At 52.5% G+C, this 26,078-nt stretch overlaps 1 protein-coding gene across 1 annotated transcript in view; it reads right to left on the bottom strand.

Annotated features, from left to right (window-relative positions):
* LOC128705400 (nephrin) overlaps positions 1-26,078 on the bottom strand; it is a 505,892-nt gene that overhangs the window by 280,172 nt on the left and 199,642 nt on the right. The window contains exon 3 of the mRNA XM_070100632.1: positions 2,117-2,230. Coding sequence (XP_069956733.1) covers positions 2,117-2,230 — 114 coding nt within the window. The remainder of the gene's footprint in view (positions 1-2,116; positions 2,231-26,078) is intronic.

Raw genomic sequence — 26,078 nt, 5'->3', positions numbered from 1 at the left:
ATGATGGATCATGAGTGTGTAGTAGTCAGCACCATGATAGATCATGAGTGTGTGTAGTAGTCAGCACCATGATGGATCATGAGTGTGTAGTAGTCAGCACCATGGTGGATCATGAGTGTGTGTAGTAGTCAGCATCATGATGGATCATGAGTGTGTAGTAGTCAGCACCATGATGGATCATGAGTGTGTAGTAGTCAGCACCATGATGGATCATGAGTGTGTGTAGTAGTCAGCACCATGGTGGATCATGAGTGTGTGTAGTAGTCAGCATCATAATGGATCATGAGTGTGTAGTAGTCAGCACCATGATAGATCATGAGTGTGTGTAGTAGTCAGCACCATGATGGATCATGAGTGTGTGTGGTAGTCAGCACCATGATGGATCATGACTGTGTAGTAGTCAGCATCATGGTGGATCATGAGTGTGTGAAGTAGTCAGCACCATGATCGATCATGACTGTGTAGTAGTCAGCACCATGATGGATCATGAGTGTGTAGTAGTCAGCACCATGATGGATCATGACTGTGTAGTAGTCAGCACCATGATGGATCATGACTGTGTAGTAGTCAGCACCATGATGGATCATGAGTGTGTGTAGTAGTCAGCACCATGATGGATCATGAGTGTGTGTAGTAGTCAGCACCATGATGGATCATGAGTGTGTAGCAGTCAGCACCATGATGGATCATGACTGTGTAGTAGTCAGCACCATGATAGATCATGACTGTGTGTAGTAGTCAGCACCATGATGGATCATGACTGTGTAGTAGTCAGCACCATGATGGATCATGAGTGTGTGTAGTAGTCAGCGCCATGATGGACAAATGCAAAGTTCTAAATGTTGGACAGGACAATAACCATGCCACATATAAACTAAATAATGTAGATCTTAGTATTACGGATTGCGAAAAAGATTTAGGAGTTCTGGTTAGCAGTAATCTGAAACCAAGACAACAGTGCATAAGTGTTCGCAATAAAGCTAATAGAATCCTTGGCTTCATATCAAGAAGCATAAATAATAGGAGTCCTCAGGTTGTTCTTCAACTCTATACATCCTTGGTTAGGCCTCATTTAGATTATGCTGCACAGTTTTGGTCACCGTATTACAGAATGGATATAAATTCTCTGGAAAATGTACAAAGGAGGATGACAAAGTTGATCCCATGTATCAGAAACCTTCCCTATGAGGATAGACTAAGGGCCCTGAATCTTCACTCTCTAGAAAGACGTAGAATTAGGGGGGATATGATCGAGGTGTATAAATGGAAGACGGGAATAAATAAAGGGGATGTAAATAGTGTGCTGAAAATATCTAGCCTAGACAGGACACGCGGCAATGGTTATAAGTTGGAAAAATTCAAATTCAGGAAGGATATAGGAAAGTACTGGTTTGGTAATAGAGTTGTGGATGAGTGGAACAAACTCCCGAGTACAGTTATAGAGGCCAGAACGTTGTGTAGCTTTAAAAATAGGTTGGATAAATACATGAGTGGATGTGAGTGGGTGTGAGTTGGACCTGATAGCTTGTGCTACCAGGTCGGTTGCCGTGTTCCTCCCTTAAGTCAATGTGACCTGACCTGACTAGGTTGGGTGCATTGGCTTAAGCCGGTAGGAGACTTGGACCTGCCTAGCATGGGCCAGTAGGCCTTCTGCAGTGTTCCTTCGTTCTTATGTTCTTATATTCTTATGATCATGTGTGTGTGCACTATAACAGGAACGTGCACAGTGAGTAGAGAGAAAGTGGAAAAACCGTGTCATTTTCAGATGGGAAGTTGACGTAAACAGTAATCTTGTGTGAGAAAAAGCCCGCTGCAGAAGCTGATGGTTCTTGGCTAATGACCCACGAGGATATTCACCCGATGAAACCTTTCAACTCCTAACTCGACATTATCGAACTCTGATTCCTAGAAATTAAGAAATAACTGACTTACTTCCTAAATGTTGTGCTACCAGTCATTGTGGACCGTCCATTACTACCTGCAAGAACTGCGTCAGAGCTTGCAGATCCCTGTTCCACTGAGGGACCGTCCCTTGCTTACTACAAGAAATAATATCAGAATTGTAAATGACAAAAAGATAGCAAGAAATAACATGAAAATATAATATGACACTAACCTCCACGGACTTCACAGATGAGTGACATAGAGTCGCCCTCGTTGTAAGGACCCACTACAGTCCACACCTGAGGTCCTCCGTGCTCTGCCAGTATAGTTGGGACGTGTGGAGGAACTGTCAGGTGAGAGAATAATCTTTAGTCAGTAATATGCTGCAAAAAACTGTTTCGTAATTATCAGTGTGAAGCTAATTAAAGCGATGCCTGCTAGTTAAATTTCATCTTCTGTTCTCTACCAATAATTACCAAATGTCTCTTGTGTATTCACCTATTTGTTCCAACCTATTTGTGATACTATAATCCATACCACGGGCGGGGCTTGAACCCGCGGTCAGAGTCGTAAAACTGTAGACCGATGTGTTAGCCACTGTGCCCCTAGAGCTAGAGTTCGTCACGGCCTTGATGGCGGGAGATTCGTCTGTAAAATCTTGAATTTGTGGTCACAGTGGTGCCTATGCTAACCTTTCTATGGTGTATAAATATAACAACTTGAATGTTGTTGTAGCCAGCTGGTCCAGTGGCTAACTCGTCGGTCTGGAGTTTTACGACTCTCTGACCATGGGTTCAAGCCCCGCCCATGGTATAGTTTGTTTATAATCGTGTCATTACGCTTTTGTGAGTCATGTGGTTCTTTAGGTTGAGTCCCTGCGTCTAGTTCTGCCTCTCAACTGGCCACTACTGGGTTCACTCTGGGTTCTCTATATATTCTTAAAGCTATGCATGGATCACACATCTACTGCCTTGTTGTTCAGGTTATTCCGGTTTCTGACCACTCATAGGCTGAAGAAATAGTTAACTTCCAAGAGAGTCATCTGAAATTTTAACTTTCTATTGTGCCGTCATGTACCTGTTTCCCGCCTCCCGTTCTCTAATGTCAACAAGTTCTGATACCTCAGATTCTCCTCACACCTCACACCAACAGCTCGGGACTATATACATTATTAACATATAGTAAATTGAAGGTAAAAACAAAGGGGACTGATGACGGTAAATAATAACATGGCTAATATTAATCACTTTTTCAAAAAGGGAAAAATTAATGTGAGAGACAGTTGTTACTGAGAAAACCCAAAATAATGACAAAATAATTTACCATTTAAACTTTTTCAGTGTTTTTTTGGAAGCTGTTCTTTCTCTGAAGGTTCTACTGCAGTGTTTTAATTTTGCTTTCAGATATGCAGGCGAGACAGTTCTTCACAACCACCACCAGAGACGAGACAGTTCTCCACAACCACCACCAGAGACGAGACAGTTCTCCACAACCACCACCAGAGACGACACAGTTCTCCACAACCACCACCAGAGACGAGACAGTTCTCCACAACCACCACCAGAGACGACACAGTTCTCCACAACCACCACCAGAGACGACACAGTTCTCCACAACCACCACAAGAGACGACACAGTTCTCCACAACCACCACCAGAGACGACACAGTTCTCCACAACCACCACCAGAGACGACATAGTTCTCCACAACCACCACCAGAGACGACACAGTTCTCCACAACCACCACCAGAGACGACACAGTTCTCCACAACCACCACCAGAGACGACACAGTTCTCCACAACCACCACCAGAGACGAGACAGTTCTCCACAACCACCACCAGAGACGACACAGTTCTCCACAACCACCACCAGAGACGACACAGTTCTCCACAACCACCACCAGAGACGACACAGTTCTCCAAAACCACCACCAGAGACGACACAGTTCTCCACAACCACCACCAGAGACGAGACAGTTCTCCACAACCACCACCAGAGACGAGACAGTTCTCCACAACCACCACCAGAGACGACACAGTTCTCCACAACCACCACCAGAGACGACATAGTTCTCCACAACCACCACCAGAGACGACACAGTTCTCCACAACCAACACCACCAGAGACGAGACACAGTTCTCCACAACCACCACCAGAGACGACACAGTTCTCCACAACCACCACCAGAGACGACACAGTTCTCCACAACCACCACCAGAGACGACACAGTTCTCCACAACCACCACCAGAGACGACACAGTTCTCCACAACCACCACCAGAGACGACACAGTTCTCCACAACCACCACCAGAGACGACACAGTTCTCCACAACCACCACCAGAGACGACACAGTTCTCCACAACCACCACCAGAGACGACACAGTTCTCCACAACCACCACCAGAGACGACACAGTTCTCCACAACCACCACCAGAGACGACACAGTTCTCCACAACCACCACCAGAGACGACACAGTTCTCCACAACCACCACCAGAGACGAGACAGTTCTCCACAACCACCACCAGAGACGACACAGTTCTCCACAACCACCACCAGAGACGACACAGTTCTCCACAACCACCACCAGAGACGACACAGTTCTCCACAACCACCACCAGAGACGACACAGTTCTCCACAACCACCACCAGAGACGACACAGTTCTCCACAACCACCACCAGAGACGACACAGTTCTCCACAACCACCACCAGAGACGACACAGTTCTCCACAACCACCACCAGAGACGACACAGTTCTCCACAACCACCACCAGAGACGACACAGTTCTCCACAACCACCACCAGAGACGACACAGTTCTCCACAACCACCACCAGAGACGACACAGTTCTCCACAACCACCACCAGAGACGACACAGTTCTCCACAACCACCACCAGAGACGACACAGTTCTCCACAACCACCACCAGAGACGACACAGTTCTCCACAACCACCACCAGAGACGACACAGTTCTCCACAACCACCACCAGAGACGACACAGTTCTCCACAACCACCACCAGAGACGACATAGTTCTCCACAACCACCACCAGAGACGACACAGTTCTCCACAACCACCACCAGAGACGACACAGTTCTCCACAACCACCACCAGAGACGACACAGTTCTCCACAACCACCACCAGAGACGACACAGTTCTCCACAACCACCACCAGAGACGACATAGTTCTCCACAACCACCACCAGAGACGACACAGTTCTCCACAACCACCACCAGAGACGAGACAGTTCTCCACAACCACCACCAGAGACGACACAGTTCTCCACAACCACCACCAGAGACGACACAGTTCTCCACAACCACCACCAGAGACGACACAGTTCTCCACAACCACCACCAGAGACGACACAGTTCTCCACAACCACCACCAGAGACGACACAGTTCTCCACAACCACCACCAGAGACGACACAGTTCTCCACAACCACCACCAGAGACGACACAGTTCTCCACAACCACCACCAGAGACGAGACAGTTCTCCACAACCACCACCAGAGACGACACAGTTCTCCACAACCACCACCAGAGACGACATAGTTCTCCACAACCACCACCAGAGACGACACAGTTCTCCACAACCACCACCAGAGACGACACAGTTCTCCACAACCACCACCAGAGACGACACAGTTCTCCACAACCACCACCAGAGACGAGACAGTTCTCCACAACCACCACCAGAGACGACACAGTTCTCCACAACCACCACCAGAGACGACACAGTTCTCCACAACCACCACCAGAGACGACACAGTTCTCCACAACCACCACCAGAGACGAGACAGTTCTCCACAACCACCACCAGAGACGACACAGTTCTCCACAACCACCACCAGAGACGACATAGTTCTCCACAACCACCACCAGAGACGACACAGTTCTCCACAACCACCACCAGAGACGACACAGTTCTCCACAACCACCACCAGAGACGACACAGTTCTCCACAACCACCACCAGAGACGACATAGTTCTCCACAACCACCACCAGAGACGACATAGTTCTCCACAACCACCACCAGAGACGACACAGTTCTCCACAACCACCACCAGAGACGACATAGTTCTCCACAACCACCACCAGAGACGACACAGTTCTCCACAACCACCACCAGAGACGACACAGTTCTCCACAACCACCACCAGAGACGACACAGTTCTCCACAACCACCACCAGAGACGACACAGTTCTCCACAACCACCACCAGAGACGACACAGTTCTCAACAACCACCACCAGAGACGACACAGTTCTCCACAACCACCACCAGAGACGACACAGTTCTCCACAACCACCACCAGAGACGACACAGTTCTCCACAACCACCACCAGAGACGACACAGTTCTCCACAACCACCACCAGAGACGACACAGTTCTCCACAACCACCACCAGAGACGACACAGTTCTCCACAACCACCACCAGAGACGACACAGTTCTCCACAACCACCACCAGAGACGACACAGTTCTCCACAACCACCACCAGAGACGACTCAGTTCTCCACAACCACCACCAGAGACGACACAGTTCTCCTCAACCACCACCAGAGACGACACAGTTCTCCACAACCACCACCAGAGACGACACAGTTCTCCACAACCACCACCAGAGACGACACAGTTCTCCACAACCACCACCAGAGACGACATAGTTCTCCACAACCACCACCAGAGACGACACAGTTCTCCACAACCACCACCAGAGACGACACAGTTCTCCACAACCACCACCAGAGACGACATAGTTCTCCACAACCACCACCAGAGACGACACAGTTCTCCATAACCACCACCAGAGACGAGACAGTTCTCCACAACCACCACCAGAGACGACATAGTTCTCCACAACCACCACCAGAGACGACATAGTTATCCACAATCACCTCCAGAGAAGACATAGTTCTCCACAACCACCACCACCAGAGACGACATAGTTCTCCACAACCATCACCAGAGAAGACATAGTTCTCCACAACCACCACCAGAGACGACATAGTTCTCCACAACCACCACCAGAGACGACACAGTTCTCCACAACCACCACCAGAGACGACACAGTTCTCCACAACCACCACCAGAGACGACATAGTTCTCCACAACCACCACCAGAGACGACACAGTTCTCCACAACCACCACCAGAGACGACATAGTTCTCCACAACCACCACCAGAGACGACACAGTTCTCCACAACCACCACCAGAGACAACACAGTTCTCCACAACCACCACCAGAGACAACACAGTTCTCCACAACCAACACCAGAGACAACACACTTCTCCACAACCACCACCAGAGACGACATAGTTCTCCACAACCACCACCAGAGACAACACAGTTCTCCACAACCACCACCAGAGACGACATAGTTCTCCACAACCACCACCAGAGACAACACAGTTCTCCACAACCACCACCAGAGACGACACAGTTCTCCACAACCACCACCAAAGACGACACAGTTCTCCACAACCACCTCCAGAGACGACACAGTTCTCCACAACCACCACCAGAGACGACACAGTTCTCCACAACCACCACCAGAGACGACACAGATCTCCACAACCACCACCAGAGACGACACAGTTCTCCACAACCACCACCAGAGACGACACAGTTCTCCACAACCACCACCAGAGACAACACAGTTACCCACAACCACCTCCAGAGACGACACAGTTCTCCACAACCACCACCAGAGACAACACAGTTCTCCACAACCACCACCAGAGACGACACAGATCTCCACAACCACCACCAGAGACGACACAGTTCTCCACAACCACCACCAGAGACGACACAGTTCTCCACAACCATCACCAGAGACGACACAGTTCTCCTCAACGACCACCAGAGACGACTCAGTTCTCCACAACCACCACCAGAGACGACATAGTTCTCCACAACCATCATTAGAGACGACATAGTTCTCCACAACCACGCCAGAGACGACACAGTTCTCCACAACCACCACCAGAGACGACACAGTTCTCCACAACCACCACCAGAGACGACACAGTTCTCCACAACTAGCACCAGAGACGGCACAGTTCTCCACAACCACCACCAGAGACGACACAGTTCTCCACAACCACCACCAGAGACGACACAGTTCTCCACAACCACCACCAGAGACGACACAGTTCTCCACAACCACCACCAGAGACGACACAGTTCTCCACAACCACCACCAGAGACGACACAGTTCTCCACAACCACCACCAGAGACGACACAGTTCTCCACAACCACCACCAGAGACGACACAGTTCTCCACAACTAGCACCAGAGACGACACAGTTCTCCACAACCACCACCAGAGACGACACAGTTCTCCACAACCACCACCAGAGATGACACAGTTCTCCACAACCACCACCAGAGACGACATAGTTCTCCACAACCACAACCAGAGACGACATAGTTCTCCACAACCACCATCAGACACGACATAATTCTCCACAACCACCACCAGAGACGTCACAGTTCTCAGCAACCACGACAGAGACGACACAGTTCTCCACAACCACCACCAGAGACGACACAGTTCTCCACAACCACCACCAGAGACGACACAGTTCTCCACAACCACCACCAGAGACGACACAGTTCTCCACAACCACCACCAGAGACGACATAGTTCTCCACAACCACCACCAGAGACGACACAGTTCTCCACAACCACCACCAGAGACGACATAGTTCTCCACAACCACCACCAGAGACGACACAGTTCTCCACAACCACCACCAGAGACGACACAGTTCTCCACAACCACCACCAGAGACGACACAGTTCTCCACAACCACCACCAGAGACGACACAGTTCTCCACAACCACCACCAGAGACGACATAGTTCTCCACAACCACCACCAGAGACGACACAGTTCTCCACAACCACCACCAGAGACGACACAGTTCTCCACAACCACCACCAGAGACGACACAGTTCTCCACAACCACCACCAGAGACGACACAGTTCTCCACAACCACCACCAGAGACGACACAGTTCTCCACAACCACCACCAGAGACGACACAGTTCTCCACAACCACCACCAGAGACGACACAGTTCTCCACAACCACCACCAGAGACGACATAGTTCTCCACAACCACCACCAGAGACGACACAGTTCTCCACAACTAGCACCAAAGACGACACAGTTCTCCACAACCACCACCAGACACGACACAGTTCTCCACAACCACCACCAGTGACGAGACAGTTCTCCACAACCACCACCAGTGACGAGACAGTTCTCCACAACCACCACCAGAGACGAGACATTTCTCCACAACCACCACCAGAGACGACATAGTTCTCCACAACCACCACCAGAGACGACATAGTTCTCCACAACCACCACCAGAGACGACACAGTTCTCCACAACCACCACCAGAGACGACACAGTTCTCCACAACCACCACCAGAGACGACACAGTTCTCCACAACCACCACCAGAGACGACACAGTTCTCCACAACCACCACCAGAGACGACACAGTTCTCCACAACCACCACCAGAGACGACACAGTTCTCCACAACCACCACCAGAGACGACATAGTTCTCCACAACCACCACCAGAGACGACACAGTTCTCCACAACCACCACCAGAGACGACACAGTTCTCCACAACCACCACCAGAGACGACACAGTTCTCCACAACCACCACCAGAGACGACACAGTTCTCCACAACCACCACCAGAGACGACACAGTTCTCCACAACCACCACCAGAGACGACACAGTTCTCCACAACCACCACCAGAGACGACACAGTTCTCCACAACCACCACCAGAGACGACACAGTTCTCCACAACCACCACCAGAGACGACACAGTTCTCCACAACCACCACCAGAGACGACACAGTTCTCCACAACCACCACCAGAGACGACACAGTTCTCCACAACCACCACCAGAGACGACACAGTTCTCCACAACCACCACCAGAGACGACACAGTTCTCCACAACTAGCACCAGAGACGGCACAGTTCTCCACAACCACCACCAGAGACGACACAGTTCTCCACAACCACCACCAGAGACGACACAGTTCTCCACAACCACCACCAGAGACGACATAGTTCTCCACAACCACCACCAGAGACGACATAGTTCTCCACAACCACCACCAGAGACGACATAGTTCTCCACAACCACCACCAGAGACGTCACAGTTCTCCACAACCACCACAGAGACGACACAGTTCTCCACAACCACCACCAGAGACGACACAGTTCTCCACAACCACCACCAGAGACGACACAGTTCTCCACAACCACCACCAGAGACGACATAGTTCTCCACAACCACCACCAGAGACGACACAGTTCTCCACAACCACCACCAGAGACGACATAGTTCTCCACAACCACCACCAGAGACGACACAGTTCTCCACAACCACCACCAGAGACGACACAGTTCTCCACAACCACCACCAGAGACGACACAGTTCTCCACAACCACCACCAGAGACGACACAGTTCTCCACAACCACCACCAGAGACGACATAGTTCTCCACAACCACCACCAGAGACGACACAGTTCTCCACAACCACCACCAGAGACGAGACAGTTCTCCACAACCACCACCAGAGACGACACAGTTCTCCACAACCACCACCAGAGACGACACAGTTCTCCACAACCACCACCAGAGACGACATAGTTCTCCACAACCACCACCAGAGACGACACAGTTCTCCACAACCACCACCAGAGACGACACAGTTCTCCACAACTACCACCAGAGACGACACAGTTCTCCACAACCACCACCAGAGACGACACAGTTCTCCACAACCACCACCAGAGACGACACAGTTCTCCACAACCACCACCAAAGACGACACAGTTCTCCACAACCACCACCAGAGACGACACAGTTCTCAACAACCACCACCAGAGACGACACAGTTCTCCACAACCACCACCAGAGACGACACAGTTCTCCACAACCACCACCAGAGACGACACAGTTCTCCACAACCACCACCAGAGACGACACAGTTCTCCACAACCACAACGAGAGACGACACAGTTCTCCACAACCACAACGAGAGACGACAGTTCTCCAGAGACGACAGAGTTCTCCAAAACCACCACCAGAGACGACACAGTTCTCCACAACCACCACCAGAGACGACACAGTTCTCCACAACCACCACCAGAGACGACACAGTTCTCCACAACCACCACCAGAGACGACACAGTTCTCCACAACCACCACCAGAGACGACACAGTTCTCCACAACCACCACCAGAGACGACACAGTTCTCCACAACCACCACCAGAGACGACATAGTTCTCCACAACCACCACCAGAGACGACACAGTTCTCCACAACCACCACCAGAGACGACACAGTTCTCCACAACCACCACCAGAGACGACACAGTTCTCCACAACCACCACCAGAGACGACACAGTTCTCCACAACCACCACCAGAGACGACACAGTTCTCCACAACCACCACCAGAGACGACACAGTTCTCCACAACCACCACCAGAGACGACACAGTTCTCCACAACCACCACCAGAGACGACACAGTTCTCCACAACCACCACCAGAGACGACATAGTTCTCCACAACCACCACCAGAGACGACACAGTTCTCCACAACCACCACCAGAGACGACACAGTTCTCCACAACCACCACCAGAGACGACACAGTTCTCCACAACCACCACCAGAGACGACACAGTTCTCCACAACCACCACCAGAGACGACACAGTTCTCCACAACCACCACCAGAGACGACACAGTTCTCCACAACCACCACCAGAGACGACACAGTTCTCCACAACCACCACCAGAGACGACACAGTTCTCCACAACCACCAGAGACGACAGAGACGACACAGTTCTCCACAACCACCACCAGAGACGACACAGTTCTCCACAACCACCACTAGAGACGACACAGTTCTCCACAACCACCACCAGAGACGACACAGTTCTCCACAACCACCACCAGAGACGACACAGTTCTCCACAACCACCACCAGAGACGAAACAGTTCTCCACAACCACCACCAGAGACGACACAGTTCTCCACAACCACCACCAGAGACGACACAGTTCTCCACAACCACCACCAGAGACGACACAGTTCTCCACAACCACCACCAGAGACGACACAGTTCTCCACAACAGACCAGAGACGACACAGTTCTCCACAACCACCACCAGAGACGACACAGTTCTCCACAACCACCACCAGAGACGACACAGTTCTCCACAACTAGCACCAGAGACGACACAGTTCTCCACAACCACCACCAGAGACGACACAGTTCTCCACAACCACCACCAGAGACGACACAGTTCTCCACAACCACCACCAGAGACGACACAGTTCTCCACAACCACCACCAGAGACGACAGAGTTCTCCACAACCACCACCAGAGACGACACAGTTCTCCACAACCACCACCAGAGACGACACAGTTCTCCACAACCACCACCAAAGACGACACAGTTCTCCACAACCACCTACAGAGACGAGACAGTTCTCCACAACCACCACCAGAGACGACACAGTTCTCCACAACCACCACCAGAGACGACACAGTTCTCCACAACCACCACCAGAGACGACACAGATCTCCACAACCACCACCAGAGACGACACAGTTCTCCACAACCACCACCAGAGACGACACAGTTCTCCACAACCACCACCAGAGACGACACAGTTCTCCACAACCACCACCAGAGACGACACAGTTCTCCACAACCACCACCAGAGACGACACAGTTCTCCAAAACCACCACCAGAGACGACACAGTTCTCCACAACCACCACCAGAGACGACACAGTTCTCCACAACCACCACCAGAGACGACACAGTTCTCCACAACCACCACCAGACAACCACCACCAGACGACACAGTTCTCCACAACCACCACCAGAGACGACACAGTTCTCCACAACCACCACCAGAGACGAAACAGTTCTCCACAACCACCACCAGAGACGACACAGTTCTCCACAACCACCACCAGAGACGACACAGTTCTCCACAACCACCACCAGAGACGACACAGTTCTCCACAACCACCACCAGAGACGACACAGTTCTCCACAACCACCACCAGAGACGACACAGTTCTCCACAACCACCACCAGAGACGACACAGTTCTCCACAACCACCACCAGAGACGACACAGTTCTCCACAACCACCACCAGAGACGACACAGTTCTCCACAACCACCACCAGAGACGACACAGTTCTCCACAACCACCACCAGAGACGACACAGTTCTCCACAACCACCACCAGAGACGACACAGTTCTCCACAACCACCACCAGAGACGACACAGTTCTCCACAACCACCACCAGAGACGACACAGTTCTCCACAACCCCCACCAGAGACGACACAGTTCTCCACAACCACCACCAGAGACGACACAGTTCTCCACAACCACCACCAGAGACGACACAGTTCTCCACAACCACCACCAGAGACGACAAAGTTCTCCACAACCACCACCAGAGACGACACAGTTCTCCACAACCACCACCAGAGACGACACAGTTCTCCACAACCACCACTAGAGACGACACAGTTCTCCACAACCACCACCAGAGACGACACAGTTCTCCACAACCACCACCAGATACGACACAGTTCTCCACAACCACCACCAGAGACGACACAGTTCTCCACAACCACCACCAGAGACGACACAGTTCTCCACAACCACCACCAGAGACGACACAGTTCTCCACAACCACCACCAGAGACGACACAGTTCTCCACAACCACCACCAGAGACGACACAGTTCTCCACAACCACCACCAGAGACGACACAGTTCTCCACAACCACCACCAGAGACGACACAGTTCTCCACAACCACCACCAGAGACGACACAGTTCTCCACAACCACCACCAGAGACGACACAGTTCTCCACAACCACCACCAGAGACGACACAGTTCTCCACAACCACCACCAGAGACGACACAGTTCTCCACAAACACCACCAGAGACGACACAGTTCTCCACAACCACCACCAGAGACGACACAGTTCTCCACAACCACCACCAGAGACGACACAGTTCTCCACAACCACCACCAGAGACGACACAGTTCTCCACAACCACCACCAGAGACGACACAGTTCTCCACAACCACCACCAGAGACGACACAGTTCTCCACAACCACCACCAGAGACGACACAGTTCTCCACAACCACCACCAAAGACGAAACAGTTCTCCACAACCACAACGAGAGACGACACAGTTCTCCACAACTAGCACCAGAGACGGCACAGTTCTCCACAACCACCACGAGAGACGACACAGTTCTCCACAACCACCACCAGAGACGACACAGTTCTCCACAACCACCACCAGAGACGACACAGTTCTCCACAACCACCACCAGAGACGACACAGTTCTCCACAACCACCACCAGAGACGACACAGTTCTCCACAACCACCACCAGAGACGACACAGTTCTCCACAACCACCACCAGAGACGACACAGTTCTCCACAACCACCACCAGAGACGACACAGTTCTCCACAACCACCACCAGAGACGACACAGTTCTCCACAACCACCACCAGAGACGACACAGTTCTCCACAACCACCACCAGAGACGACACAGTTCTCCACAACCACCACCAGAGACGACACAGTTCTCCACAACCACCACCAGAGAGGACACAGTTCTCCACAACCACCACCAGAGACGACACAGTTCTCCACAACCACCACCAGAGACGACACAGTTCACCACAACCACCACCAGAGACAACACAGTTCTCCACAACAACCACCAAAGACGACACAGTTCTCAACAACCACCACCAGAGACCACACAGTTCTCCACAACCACCACCAGAGACGACACAGTTCTCCACAACCACCACCAGAGACGACACAGTTCTCCACAACCACCACCAGAGACGACTCAGTTCTCCACAACCACCACCAGAGACGACACAGTTCTCCACAACCACCACCAGAGACGACAAAGTTCTCCACAACAACCTCCAGAGACGACACAGTTCTCCACAACCACCACCAGAGACGATACAGTTCTCCACAACCACCACGAGAGACGACACAGTTCTCCACAACCACCACTAGAGACGACACAGTTCTCCACAACCACCACCAGAGACGACACAGTTCTCCACAACCACCACCAGAGACGACACAGTTCTCCACAACCACCACCAGAGACGACACAGTTCTCCACAACCACCACCAGAGACGACACAGTTCTCCACAACCACCACCAGAGACGACACAGTTCTCCACAACCACCACCAGAGACGACACAGTTCTCCACAACCACCACCAGAGACGACACAGTTCTCCACAACCACCACCAGAGACGACACAGTTCTCCACAACCACCACCAGAGACGACACAGTTCTCCACAACCACCACCAGAGACGACACAGTTCTCCACAACCACCACCAGAGACGACACAGTTCTCCACAACCACCACCAGAGACGACACAGTTCTCCACAACCACCACCAGAGACGACACAGTTCTCCAAAACCACCACCAGAGACGACACAGTTCTCCACAACCACCACCAGAGACGACACAGTTTTCCAAAACCACCACTAGAGACGACACAGTTCTCCACAACCACCACCAGAGACGACACAGTTCTCCACAACCACCACCAGAGACGACACAGTTCTCCACAACCACCACCAGAGACGACAAAGTTCTCCACAACCACCACCAGAGACGACACAGTTCTCCACAACCACCACCAGAGACGACACAGTTTTCCACAACCACCACCAGAGACGACACAGTTCTCCACAACCACCACCAGAGACGACACAGTTCTCCACAACCACCACCAGAGACGACACAGTTCTCCACAACCACCACCAGAGACGACACAGTTCTCCACAACCACCACCAGAGACGACACAGTTCTCCACAACCACCACCAGAGACGACACAGTTCTCCACAACCACCACCAGAGACGACACAGTTCTCCACAACCACCACCAGAGACGACACAGTTCTCCACAACCACCACCAGAGACGACACAGTTCTCCACAACCACCACCAGAGACGACACAGTTCTCCACAACCACCACCAGAGACGACACAGTTCTCCACAACCACCACCAGAGACGACACAGTTCTCCACAACCACCACCAGAGACGACACAGTTCTCCACAACCACCACCAGAGACGACACAGTTCTCCACAACCACCACCAGAGACGACACAGTTCTCCACAACCACCACCAGAGACGACACAGTTCTCCACAACCACCACCAGAGACGACACAGTTCTCCACAACCACCACCAGAGACGACACAGTTCTCCACAACCACCACCAGAGACGACACAGTTCTCCACAACCACCACCAGAGACGACACAGTTCTCCACAACCACAACCAGAGACGACACAGTTCTCCACAACCACCACCAGAGACGACACAGTTCTCCACAACCACCACTAGAGACGACACAGTTCTCCACAACCACCACCAGAGAGGACACAGTTCTCCACAACCACCACAGAGACGACACAGTTCTCCACAACCACCACCAGAGATGACGCAGTTCTCCACAACCACCACCAGAGACGACACAGTTCTCCACAACCACCACCAGAGACGACATAGGTCTCCACAACCACCACCAGAGACGACACAGTTCTCCACAACCACCACCAGAGACGACACAGTTCTCCACAACCACCACCAGAGACGACACAGTTCTCCACAACCACCACCAGAGACGACACAGTTCTCCACAACCACCACCAGAGACGACACAGTTCTCCACAACCACCACCAGAGACGACATAGTTCTCCACAACACACCACCACCAGAGACGACACAGACAACCACACACACAGTTCTCCACAACCACCACCAGAGACGACATTTCTCCACAACCACCACCAGAGACGACATAGTTCTCCACAACCACCACCAGAGACGACACAGTTCTCCACAACCACCACCAGAGACCACACAGTTCTCCACAACCACCACCAGAGACGACACAGTTCTCCACAACCACCACCAGAGACGACACAGTTCTCCACAACCACCACCAGAGACGACATAGTTCTCCACAACCACCACCAGAGACGACACAGTTCTCCACAACCACCACCAGAGACGACACAGTTCTCCACAACCACCACCAGAGACGACACAGTTCTCCACAACCACCACCAGAGACGACACAGTTCTCCACAACCACCACCAGAGACGACACAGTTCTCCACAACCACCACCAGAGACGACACAGTTCTCCACAACCACCACCAGAGACGACACAGTTCTCCACAACCACCACCAGAGACGACACAGTTCTCCACAACCACCACCAGAGACGACACAGTTCTCCACAACCACCACCAGAGACGACACAGTTCTCCACAACCACCACCAGAGACGACACAGTTCTCCACAACCACCACCAGAGAAGACACAGTTCTCCACAACCACCACCAGAGACGACACAGTTCTCCACAACCACCACCAGAGACGACACAGTTCTCCACAACCACCACCAGAGACGACACAGTTCTCCACAACCACCACCAGATACGACACAGTTCTCCACAACCACCACCAGAGACGACACAGATCTCCACAACCACCACCACAGACTACACACAACTCAACAACCACCACCAGAGACGACACAGTTCTCCACAACCACCACCAGAGACGACACAGTTCTCCACAACCACCACCAGAGACGACACAGTTCTCCACAACCACCACCAGAGACGACACAGTTCTCCACAACCACCACCAGAGACGACACAGTTCTCCACAACCACCACCAGAGACGACACAGTTCTCCACAACCACCACCAGAGACGACACAGTTCTCCACAACCACCACCAGAGACGACACAGTTCTCCACAACCACCACCAGAGACGACACAGTTCTCCACAACCACCACCAGAGACGACACAGTTCTCCACAACCACCACCAGAGACGACACAGTTCTCCACAACCACCACCAGAGACGACACAGTTCTCCACAACCACCACCAGAGACGACACAGTTCTCCACAACCACCACCAGAGACGACACAGTTCTCCACAACCACCACCAGAGACGACACAGTTCTCCACAACCACCACCAGAGACGACACAGTTCTCCACAACCACCACCAGAGACGACACAGTTCTCCACAACCACCACCAGAGACGACACAGTTCTCCACAACCACCACCAGAGACGACACAGTTCTCCACAACCACCACCAGAGACGACACAGTTCTCCACAACCACCACCAGAGACGACACAGTTCTCCACAACCACCACAAGAGACGACACAGTTCTCCACAACCACCACCAGAGACGACACAGTTCTCCACAACCACCACCAGAGACGACACAGTTCTCCACAACCACCACCAGAGACGACACAGTTCTCCACAACCACCACCAGAGACGACACAGTTCTCCACAACCACCACCAGAGACGACACAGTTCTCCACAACCACCACCAGAGACGACACAGTTCTCCACAACCACCACCAGAGACGACACAGTTCTCCACAACCACCACCAGAGACGACACAGTTCTCCACAACCACCACCAGATACGACACAGTTCTCCACAACCACCACCAGAGACGACACAGTTCTCCACAACCACCACCAGAGACGACACACTTCTACACAACCACCACCAGAGAAGACACAGTTCTCCACAACCACCACCAGATACGACACAGTTCTCCACAACCACCACCAGAGACGACACAGTTCTCCACAACCACCACCAGTGACGACACACTTCTCCACAACCACCACCAGAGACGACACAGTTCTCCACAACCACCACCAGAGACGACACAGTTCTCCACAACCACCACCAGAGACGACACAGTTCTCCACACCCCCCACCAGAGACGACACAGTTCTCCACAACCACCACCAGAGACGACACAGTTCTCCACAACCACCACCAGAGACGACACAGTTCTCCACAACCACCACCAGAGACGACACAGTTCTCCACAACCACCACCAGAGACGACACAGTTCTCCACAACCACCACCAGAGACGACACAGTTGTCCACAACCACCACCAGAGACGACACAGTTCTCCACAACCACCACCAGAGACGACACAGTTCTCCACAACCACCACCAGAGACGACATAGTTCTCCACAACCACCACCAGAGACGACACAGTTCTCCACAACCACCAGCAGAGACGACATAGTTCTCCACAACCACCAGCAGAGACGACACAGTTCTCCACAACCACCACCAGAGACGACACAGTTCTTCACAACCACCACCAGAGACGACACAGTTCTCCACAACCACCACTAGAGACAACATAGTTCTCCACAACCACCACCAGAGACGACACAGTTCTCCACAACCACCACCAGAGACGACACAGTTCTCCACAACCACCACCAGAGACGACACAGTTCTCCACAACCACCACCAGAGACGACACAGTTCTCCACAACCACCACCAGAGACGACACAGTTCTCCACAACCACCACCAGAGACGACATAGTTCTCCACAACCACCACCAGAGACGACACAGTTCTCCACAACCACCACCAGAGACGACACAGTTCTCCACAACCACCACCAGAGACGACACAGTTCTCCACAACCACCACCAGAGACGACACAGTTCTCCACAACCACCACCAGAGACAACACAGTTCTCCACAACCACCACCAGAGACGACACAGTTCTCCACAACCACCACCAGAGACGACACAGTTCTCCACAACCACCACCAGAGACGACACAGTTCTCCACAACCACCACCAGAGACGACACAGTTCTCCACAACCACCACCAGAGACGACACAGTTCTCCACAACCACCACCAGAGACGACACAGTTCTCCACAACCACCACCAGAGACGACACAGTTCTCCACAACCACCACCAGAGACGACACAGTTCTCCACAACCACCACCAGAGACGACACAGTTCTCCACAACCACCACCAGAGACGAGACAGTTCTCCACAACCACCACCAGAGACGAGACAGTTCTCCACAACCACCACCAGAGACGACACAGTTCTCCACAACCACCACCAGAGACGACACAGTTCTCCACAACCACCACCAGAGACGACACAGTTCTCCACAACCACCACCAGAGACGACACAGTTCTCCACAACCACCACCAGAGACGACACAGTTCTCCACAACTACCACCAGAGACGACACAGTTCTCCACAACCACCACCAGAGACGACACAGTTCTCCACAACCACCTCCAGAGACGACATAGTTCTCCACAACCACCACCAGAGACGACACAGTTCTCCACAACCACCACCAGAGACGACACAGTTCTCCACAACCACCACCAGAGACGACAGTTCTCCAGAGACGACACAGTTCTCCACAACCACCACCAGAGACGACACAGTTCTCCACAACCACCACCAGAGACGACACAGTTCTCCACAACCACCACCAGAGACGACACAGTTCTCCACAACCACCACCAGAGACGACATAGTTCTCCACAACCACCACCAGAGACGAAACAGTTCTCCACAACCACCACCAGAGACGACACAGGTCTCCACAACCACCACCAGAGACGACACAGTTCTCCACAACCACCACCAGAGACGACACAGTTCTCCACAACCACCACCAGAGACAACACAGTTCTCCACAACCACCACCAGAGACGACACAGATCTCCACAACCACCACCAGAGACGACACAGTTCTCCACAACCACCACCAGAGACGACACAGTTCTCCACAACCACCACCAGATACGACACAGTTCTCCACAACCACCACCAGAGACGACACAGTTCTCCACAACCACCACCAGAGACGACACAGTTCTCCACAACCACCACCAGAGACGACACAGTTCTCCACAACCACCACCAGAGACGACACAGTTCTCCACAACCACCACCAGAGACGACATAGTTCTCCACAACCACCACCAGAGACGACACAGTTCTCCACAACCACCACCAGAGACGACACAGTTCTCCACAACCACCACCAGAGACGACACAGTTCTCCACAACCACCACCAGAGACGACACAGAGACGACACAGTTCTCCACAACCACCACCAGAGACGACACAGTTCTCCACAACCACCACCAGAGACGACACAGTTCTCCACAACCACCACCAGAGACGACATAGTTCTCCACAACCACCACCAGAGACGACACAGTTCTCCACAACCACCACCAGAGACGACATAGTTCTCCACAACCACCAGAGACCAGTTCTCCACAACCACCACCAGAGACGACACAGTTCTCCACAACAACCTCCAGAGACGACACAGTTCTCCACAACCACCACCAGAGACGATACAGTTCTCCACAACCACCACCAGAGACGAGACAGTTCTCCACAACCACCACCCGAGACGACACAGTTCTACACAACCACCACCAGAGACGACACAGTTCTCAACAACCACCACCAGAGACGACACAGTTCTCCACAACCACCACCAGAGACTACACAGTTCTCCACAACCACCACCAGAGACGATACAGTTCTCAACAACCACCACCAGAGACAACACAGTTCTCCAAAACCACCACCAGAGACGACATAGTTCATTTCTTCACAACTAGCACCAGAGGACCAGAGACGACATAGTTCTCCACAACCACCACCAGAGACGACACAGTTCTCCACAACCACCACCAGAGACGAGACAGTTCTCCACAACCACCACCAGAGACGAGACAGTTCTCCACAACCACTACCAGAGACGACATAGTTCTCCATAACCACCACCAGAGACGACACAGTTCTCCACAACCACGCCAGAGACGACACAGTTCTCCACAACCACCACCAGAGACGACACAGTTCTCCACAACCACCACCAGAGACGACACAGTTCTCCACAACTAGCACCAGAGACGACACAGTTCTCCACAATCACCACCAGAGACGACACAGTTCTCCACAACCACCACCAGAGACGAGACAGTTCTCCACAACCACCACCAGAGACGAGACAGTTCTCCACAACCACCACGAGAGACGACATAGTTTTCCACAACCACCACCAGAGACGACATCTCCACAACCACCACTAGAGACGTTTCTCCACAACCACCACCAGACAACCAACACCAGACGACTCCATTCTCCACAACCACCACCAGAGACGACACAGTTCTCCACAACCACCACCAGAGACGACACAGTTCTCCACAACCACCACCAGAGACGACACAGTTCTCCACAACTAGCACCAGAGACGGCACAGTTCTCCACAACCACCACCAGAGACGACATAGTTCTCCACAACCACCACCAGAGACGACATAGTTCTCCATAACCACCACCAGAGACGACATAGTTCTCCACAACCACCACCAGAGACGACATAGTTCTCCACAACCACCACCAGAGACGTCACAGTTCTCCACAACCACCACAGAGACGACACAGTTCTCCACAACCACCACCAGAGACGATACAGTTCTCCACAACCACCACCAGAGACGACACAGTTCTCCACAACAACCACCAGAGACGACATAGTTCTCCACAACCACCACCAGAGACGACACAGAGACGACATTCTCCACCACCACCAGAGACGACACAGTTCAGAGACGACATAGTTCTCCACAACCACCAGCAGAGACGAGACAGTTCTCCACAACCACCACCAGAGACGACACAGTTCTATACAACCACCACCAGAGACGACATAGTTCTCCACAACCACCCCAGAGACGACACAGTTCTCCACAACCACCACCAGAGACGACACAGTTCTCCACAACCACCACCAGAGACGACACAGGTCTCCACAACCACCACCAGAGACGACACAGTTCTCCACAACCACCAGAGACCAGAGACGACACAGTTCTCCACAACCACCACCAGAAGACGACACACCACCAGAGACGACATTCTCCACAACCACCACCAGAGACGACACAGTTCTCCACAACCACCACCAGAGACGACACAGTTCTCCACAACTAGCACCAGAGACGACACAGTTTTCCACAACCACCACCAGAGACGACAGTTCTCCACAACCACCACCAGAGACGACACAGTTCTCCACAACCACCAGAGACCAGAGACGACACAGTTCTCCACAACCACCACCAGAGACGACACAGTTCTCCACAACCACCACTAGAGACAGAGACGACACAGTTCTCCACAACCACCACCAGACAACCACCACCAGACGACACAGTTCTCCACAACCACCACCAGAGACGACACAGTTCTCCACAACCACCACCAGAGACGACAAAGTTCTCCACAACCACCACCAGAGACGACACAGTTCTCCTCAACCACCACCAGAGACGACATAGTTCTCCACAACCACCACCAGAGACGACACAGAGACGACATAGTCTCCACAACCACCACCAGAGACGACACAGTTCTCCACAACCACCACCAGAGACGACACAGTTCTCCACAACCACCACCAGAGACGACATAGTTCTCCAGTTCTCCACAACCACCACCAGAGACGACATAGTTCTCCACAACCACCACCAGAGACGACACAGTTCTCCACAACCACCACCAGAGACGACATAGTTCTCCACAACCACCACCAGAGACGACACAGTTCTCCACAACCACCACCAGAGACGACACAGTTCTCCACAACCACCACCAGAGACGACACAGTTCTCCACAACCACCACCAGAGACGACACAGTTCTCCACAACCACCACCATAGACGACATAGTTCTCCACAACCACGCCAGAGACGACACAGTTCTCCACAACCACCACCAGAGACGACATAGTTCTCCACAACCACCACCAGAGACGACACAGTTCTCCACAACCACCACCAGAGACGACACAGTTCTCCACAACCACCACCAGAGACGACACAGTTCTCCACAACCACCACCAGAGACGACACAGTTCTCCACAACTAGCACCAGAGACGGCACAGTTCTCCACAACCACCACCAGAGACGACACAGTTCTCCACAACCACCACCAGAGACGACACAGTTCTCCACAACCACCACCAGAGACGACACAGTTCTCCACAACCACCACCAGAGACGACACAGTTCTCCACAACCACCACCAGAGACGACACAGTTCTCCACAACCACCACCAGAGACGACACAGTTCTCCACAACCACCACCAGAGACGACACAGTTCTCCACAACCACCACCAGAGACGACACAGTTCTCCACAACCACCACCAGAGACGACACAGTTCTCCACAACCACCACCAGAGACGACACAGTTCTCCACAACCACCACCAGAGACGACACCAGAGACGACACAGTTCTCCACAACCACCACCAGAGACGACACAGTTCACCACAACCACCACCAGAGACGACATAGTTCTCCACAACCACCACCAGAGACGACACAGTTCTCCACAACCACCACCAGAGACGACACAGTTCTCCACAACCACCACCAGAGACGACACAGTTCTCCACAACCACCACCAGAGACGACACAGTTCTCCACAACCACCACCAGAGACGACACACTTCTACACAACCACCACCAGTTCTCCACAAACACCACCAGAGACGACACAGTTCTCCACAACCACCACCAGAGACGACACACTTCTACACAACCACCACCAGAGAAGACACAGTTCTCCACAACCACCACCAGAGACGACACAGTTCTCCACAACCACCACCAGTGACGACACACTTCTCCACAACCACCACCAGAGACGACACAGTTCTCCACAACCACCACCAGAGACGACACAGTTCTCCACAACCACCACCAGAGACGACACAGTTCTCCACAACCACCACCAGAGACGACACAGTTCTCCACAACCACCACCAGAGACGACACAGTTCTCCACAACCACCACCAGAGACGACATAGTTCTCCACAACCACCACCAGAGACGACACAGTTCTCCACAACCACCACCAGAGACGACACAGTTCTCCACAACCACCACCAGAGACGACACAGTTCTCCACAACCACCACCAGAGACGACACAGTTCTCCACAACCACCACCAGAGACGACACAGTTCTCCACAACCACCACCAGAGACGACACAGTTCTCCACAACCACCACCAGAGACGACACAGTTCTCCACAACCACCACCAGAGACGACGCAGTTCTCCACAACCACCACCAGAGACGACACAGTTCTCCACAACCACCACCAGAGACGACACAGTTCTCCACAACCACCACCAGAGACGACACAGTTCTCCACAACCACCACCAGAGACGACACAGTTCTCCACAACCACCACCAGAGACGACAGTTCAGAGACGAGTTCTCCACAGAGACGACATTCTCCACAACCACCACCAGAGACGACACAGTTCTCCACAACCACCACCAGAGACGACATAGTTCTCCACAACCACCACCAGAGACGACACAGTTCTCCACAACCACCACCAGAGACGACACAGTTCTCCACAACCACCACCAGAGACGACACAGTTCTCCACAACCACCACCAGAGACGACACAGTTCTCCACAACCACCACCAGAGACGACACAGTTCTCCACAACCACCACCAGAGACGACACAGTTCTCCACAACAACCACCAGAGACGGCACAGTGCTCCACAACCACCACCAGAGACGACACAGTTCTCCACAACCACCACCAGAGACGACACAGTTCTCCACAACCACCACCAGAGACGACACAGTTCTCCACAACCACCACCAGAGACGACACAGTTCTCCACAACCACCACCAGAGACGACACAGTTCTCCACAACCACCACCAGAGACGACATAGTTCTCCACAACCACCACCAGAGACGACACAGTTCTCCACAACCACCACCAGAGAAGACACAGTTCTCCACAACCACCACCAGAGACGACACAGTTCTCCTCAACCACCACCAGAGACGACATAGTTCTCCACACCCACCACCAGAGACGACACAGTTCTCCACAACCACCACCAGAGACGAGACAGTTCTCCACAACCACCACCAGAGACGAGACAGTTCTCCACAACCACCACCAGAGACGACACAGTTCTCCACAGTTCTCCACAACCACCACCAGAGACGAGACAGTTCTCCACAACCACCACCAGAGACGACATAGTTCTCCACAACCACCACCAGAGACGACACAGT

The sequence above is a fragment of the Cherax quadricarinatus genome, chromosome 73 (genome assembly GCF_038502225.1).
Source record: "Cherax quadricarinatus isolate ZL_2023a chromosome 73, ASM3850222v1, whole genome shotgun sequence".
Lineage (NCBI taxonomy): Eukaryota > Metazoa > Arthropoda > Malacostraca > Decapoda > Parastacidae > Cherax > Cherax quadricarinatus.
Note: the sequence above shows the minus strand (reverse complement) of the source record. Positions and strands in the feature narration are given on the sequence as shown.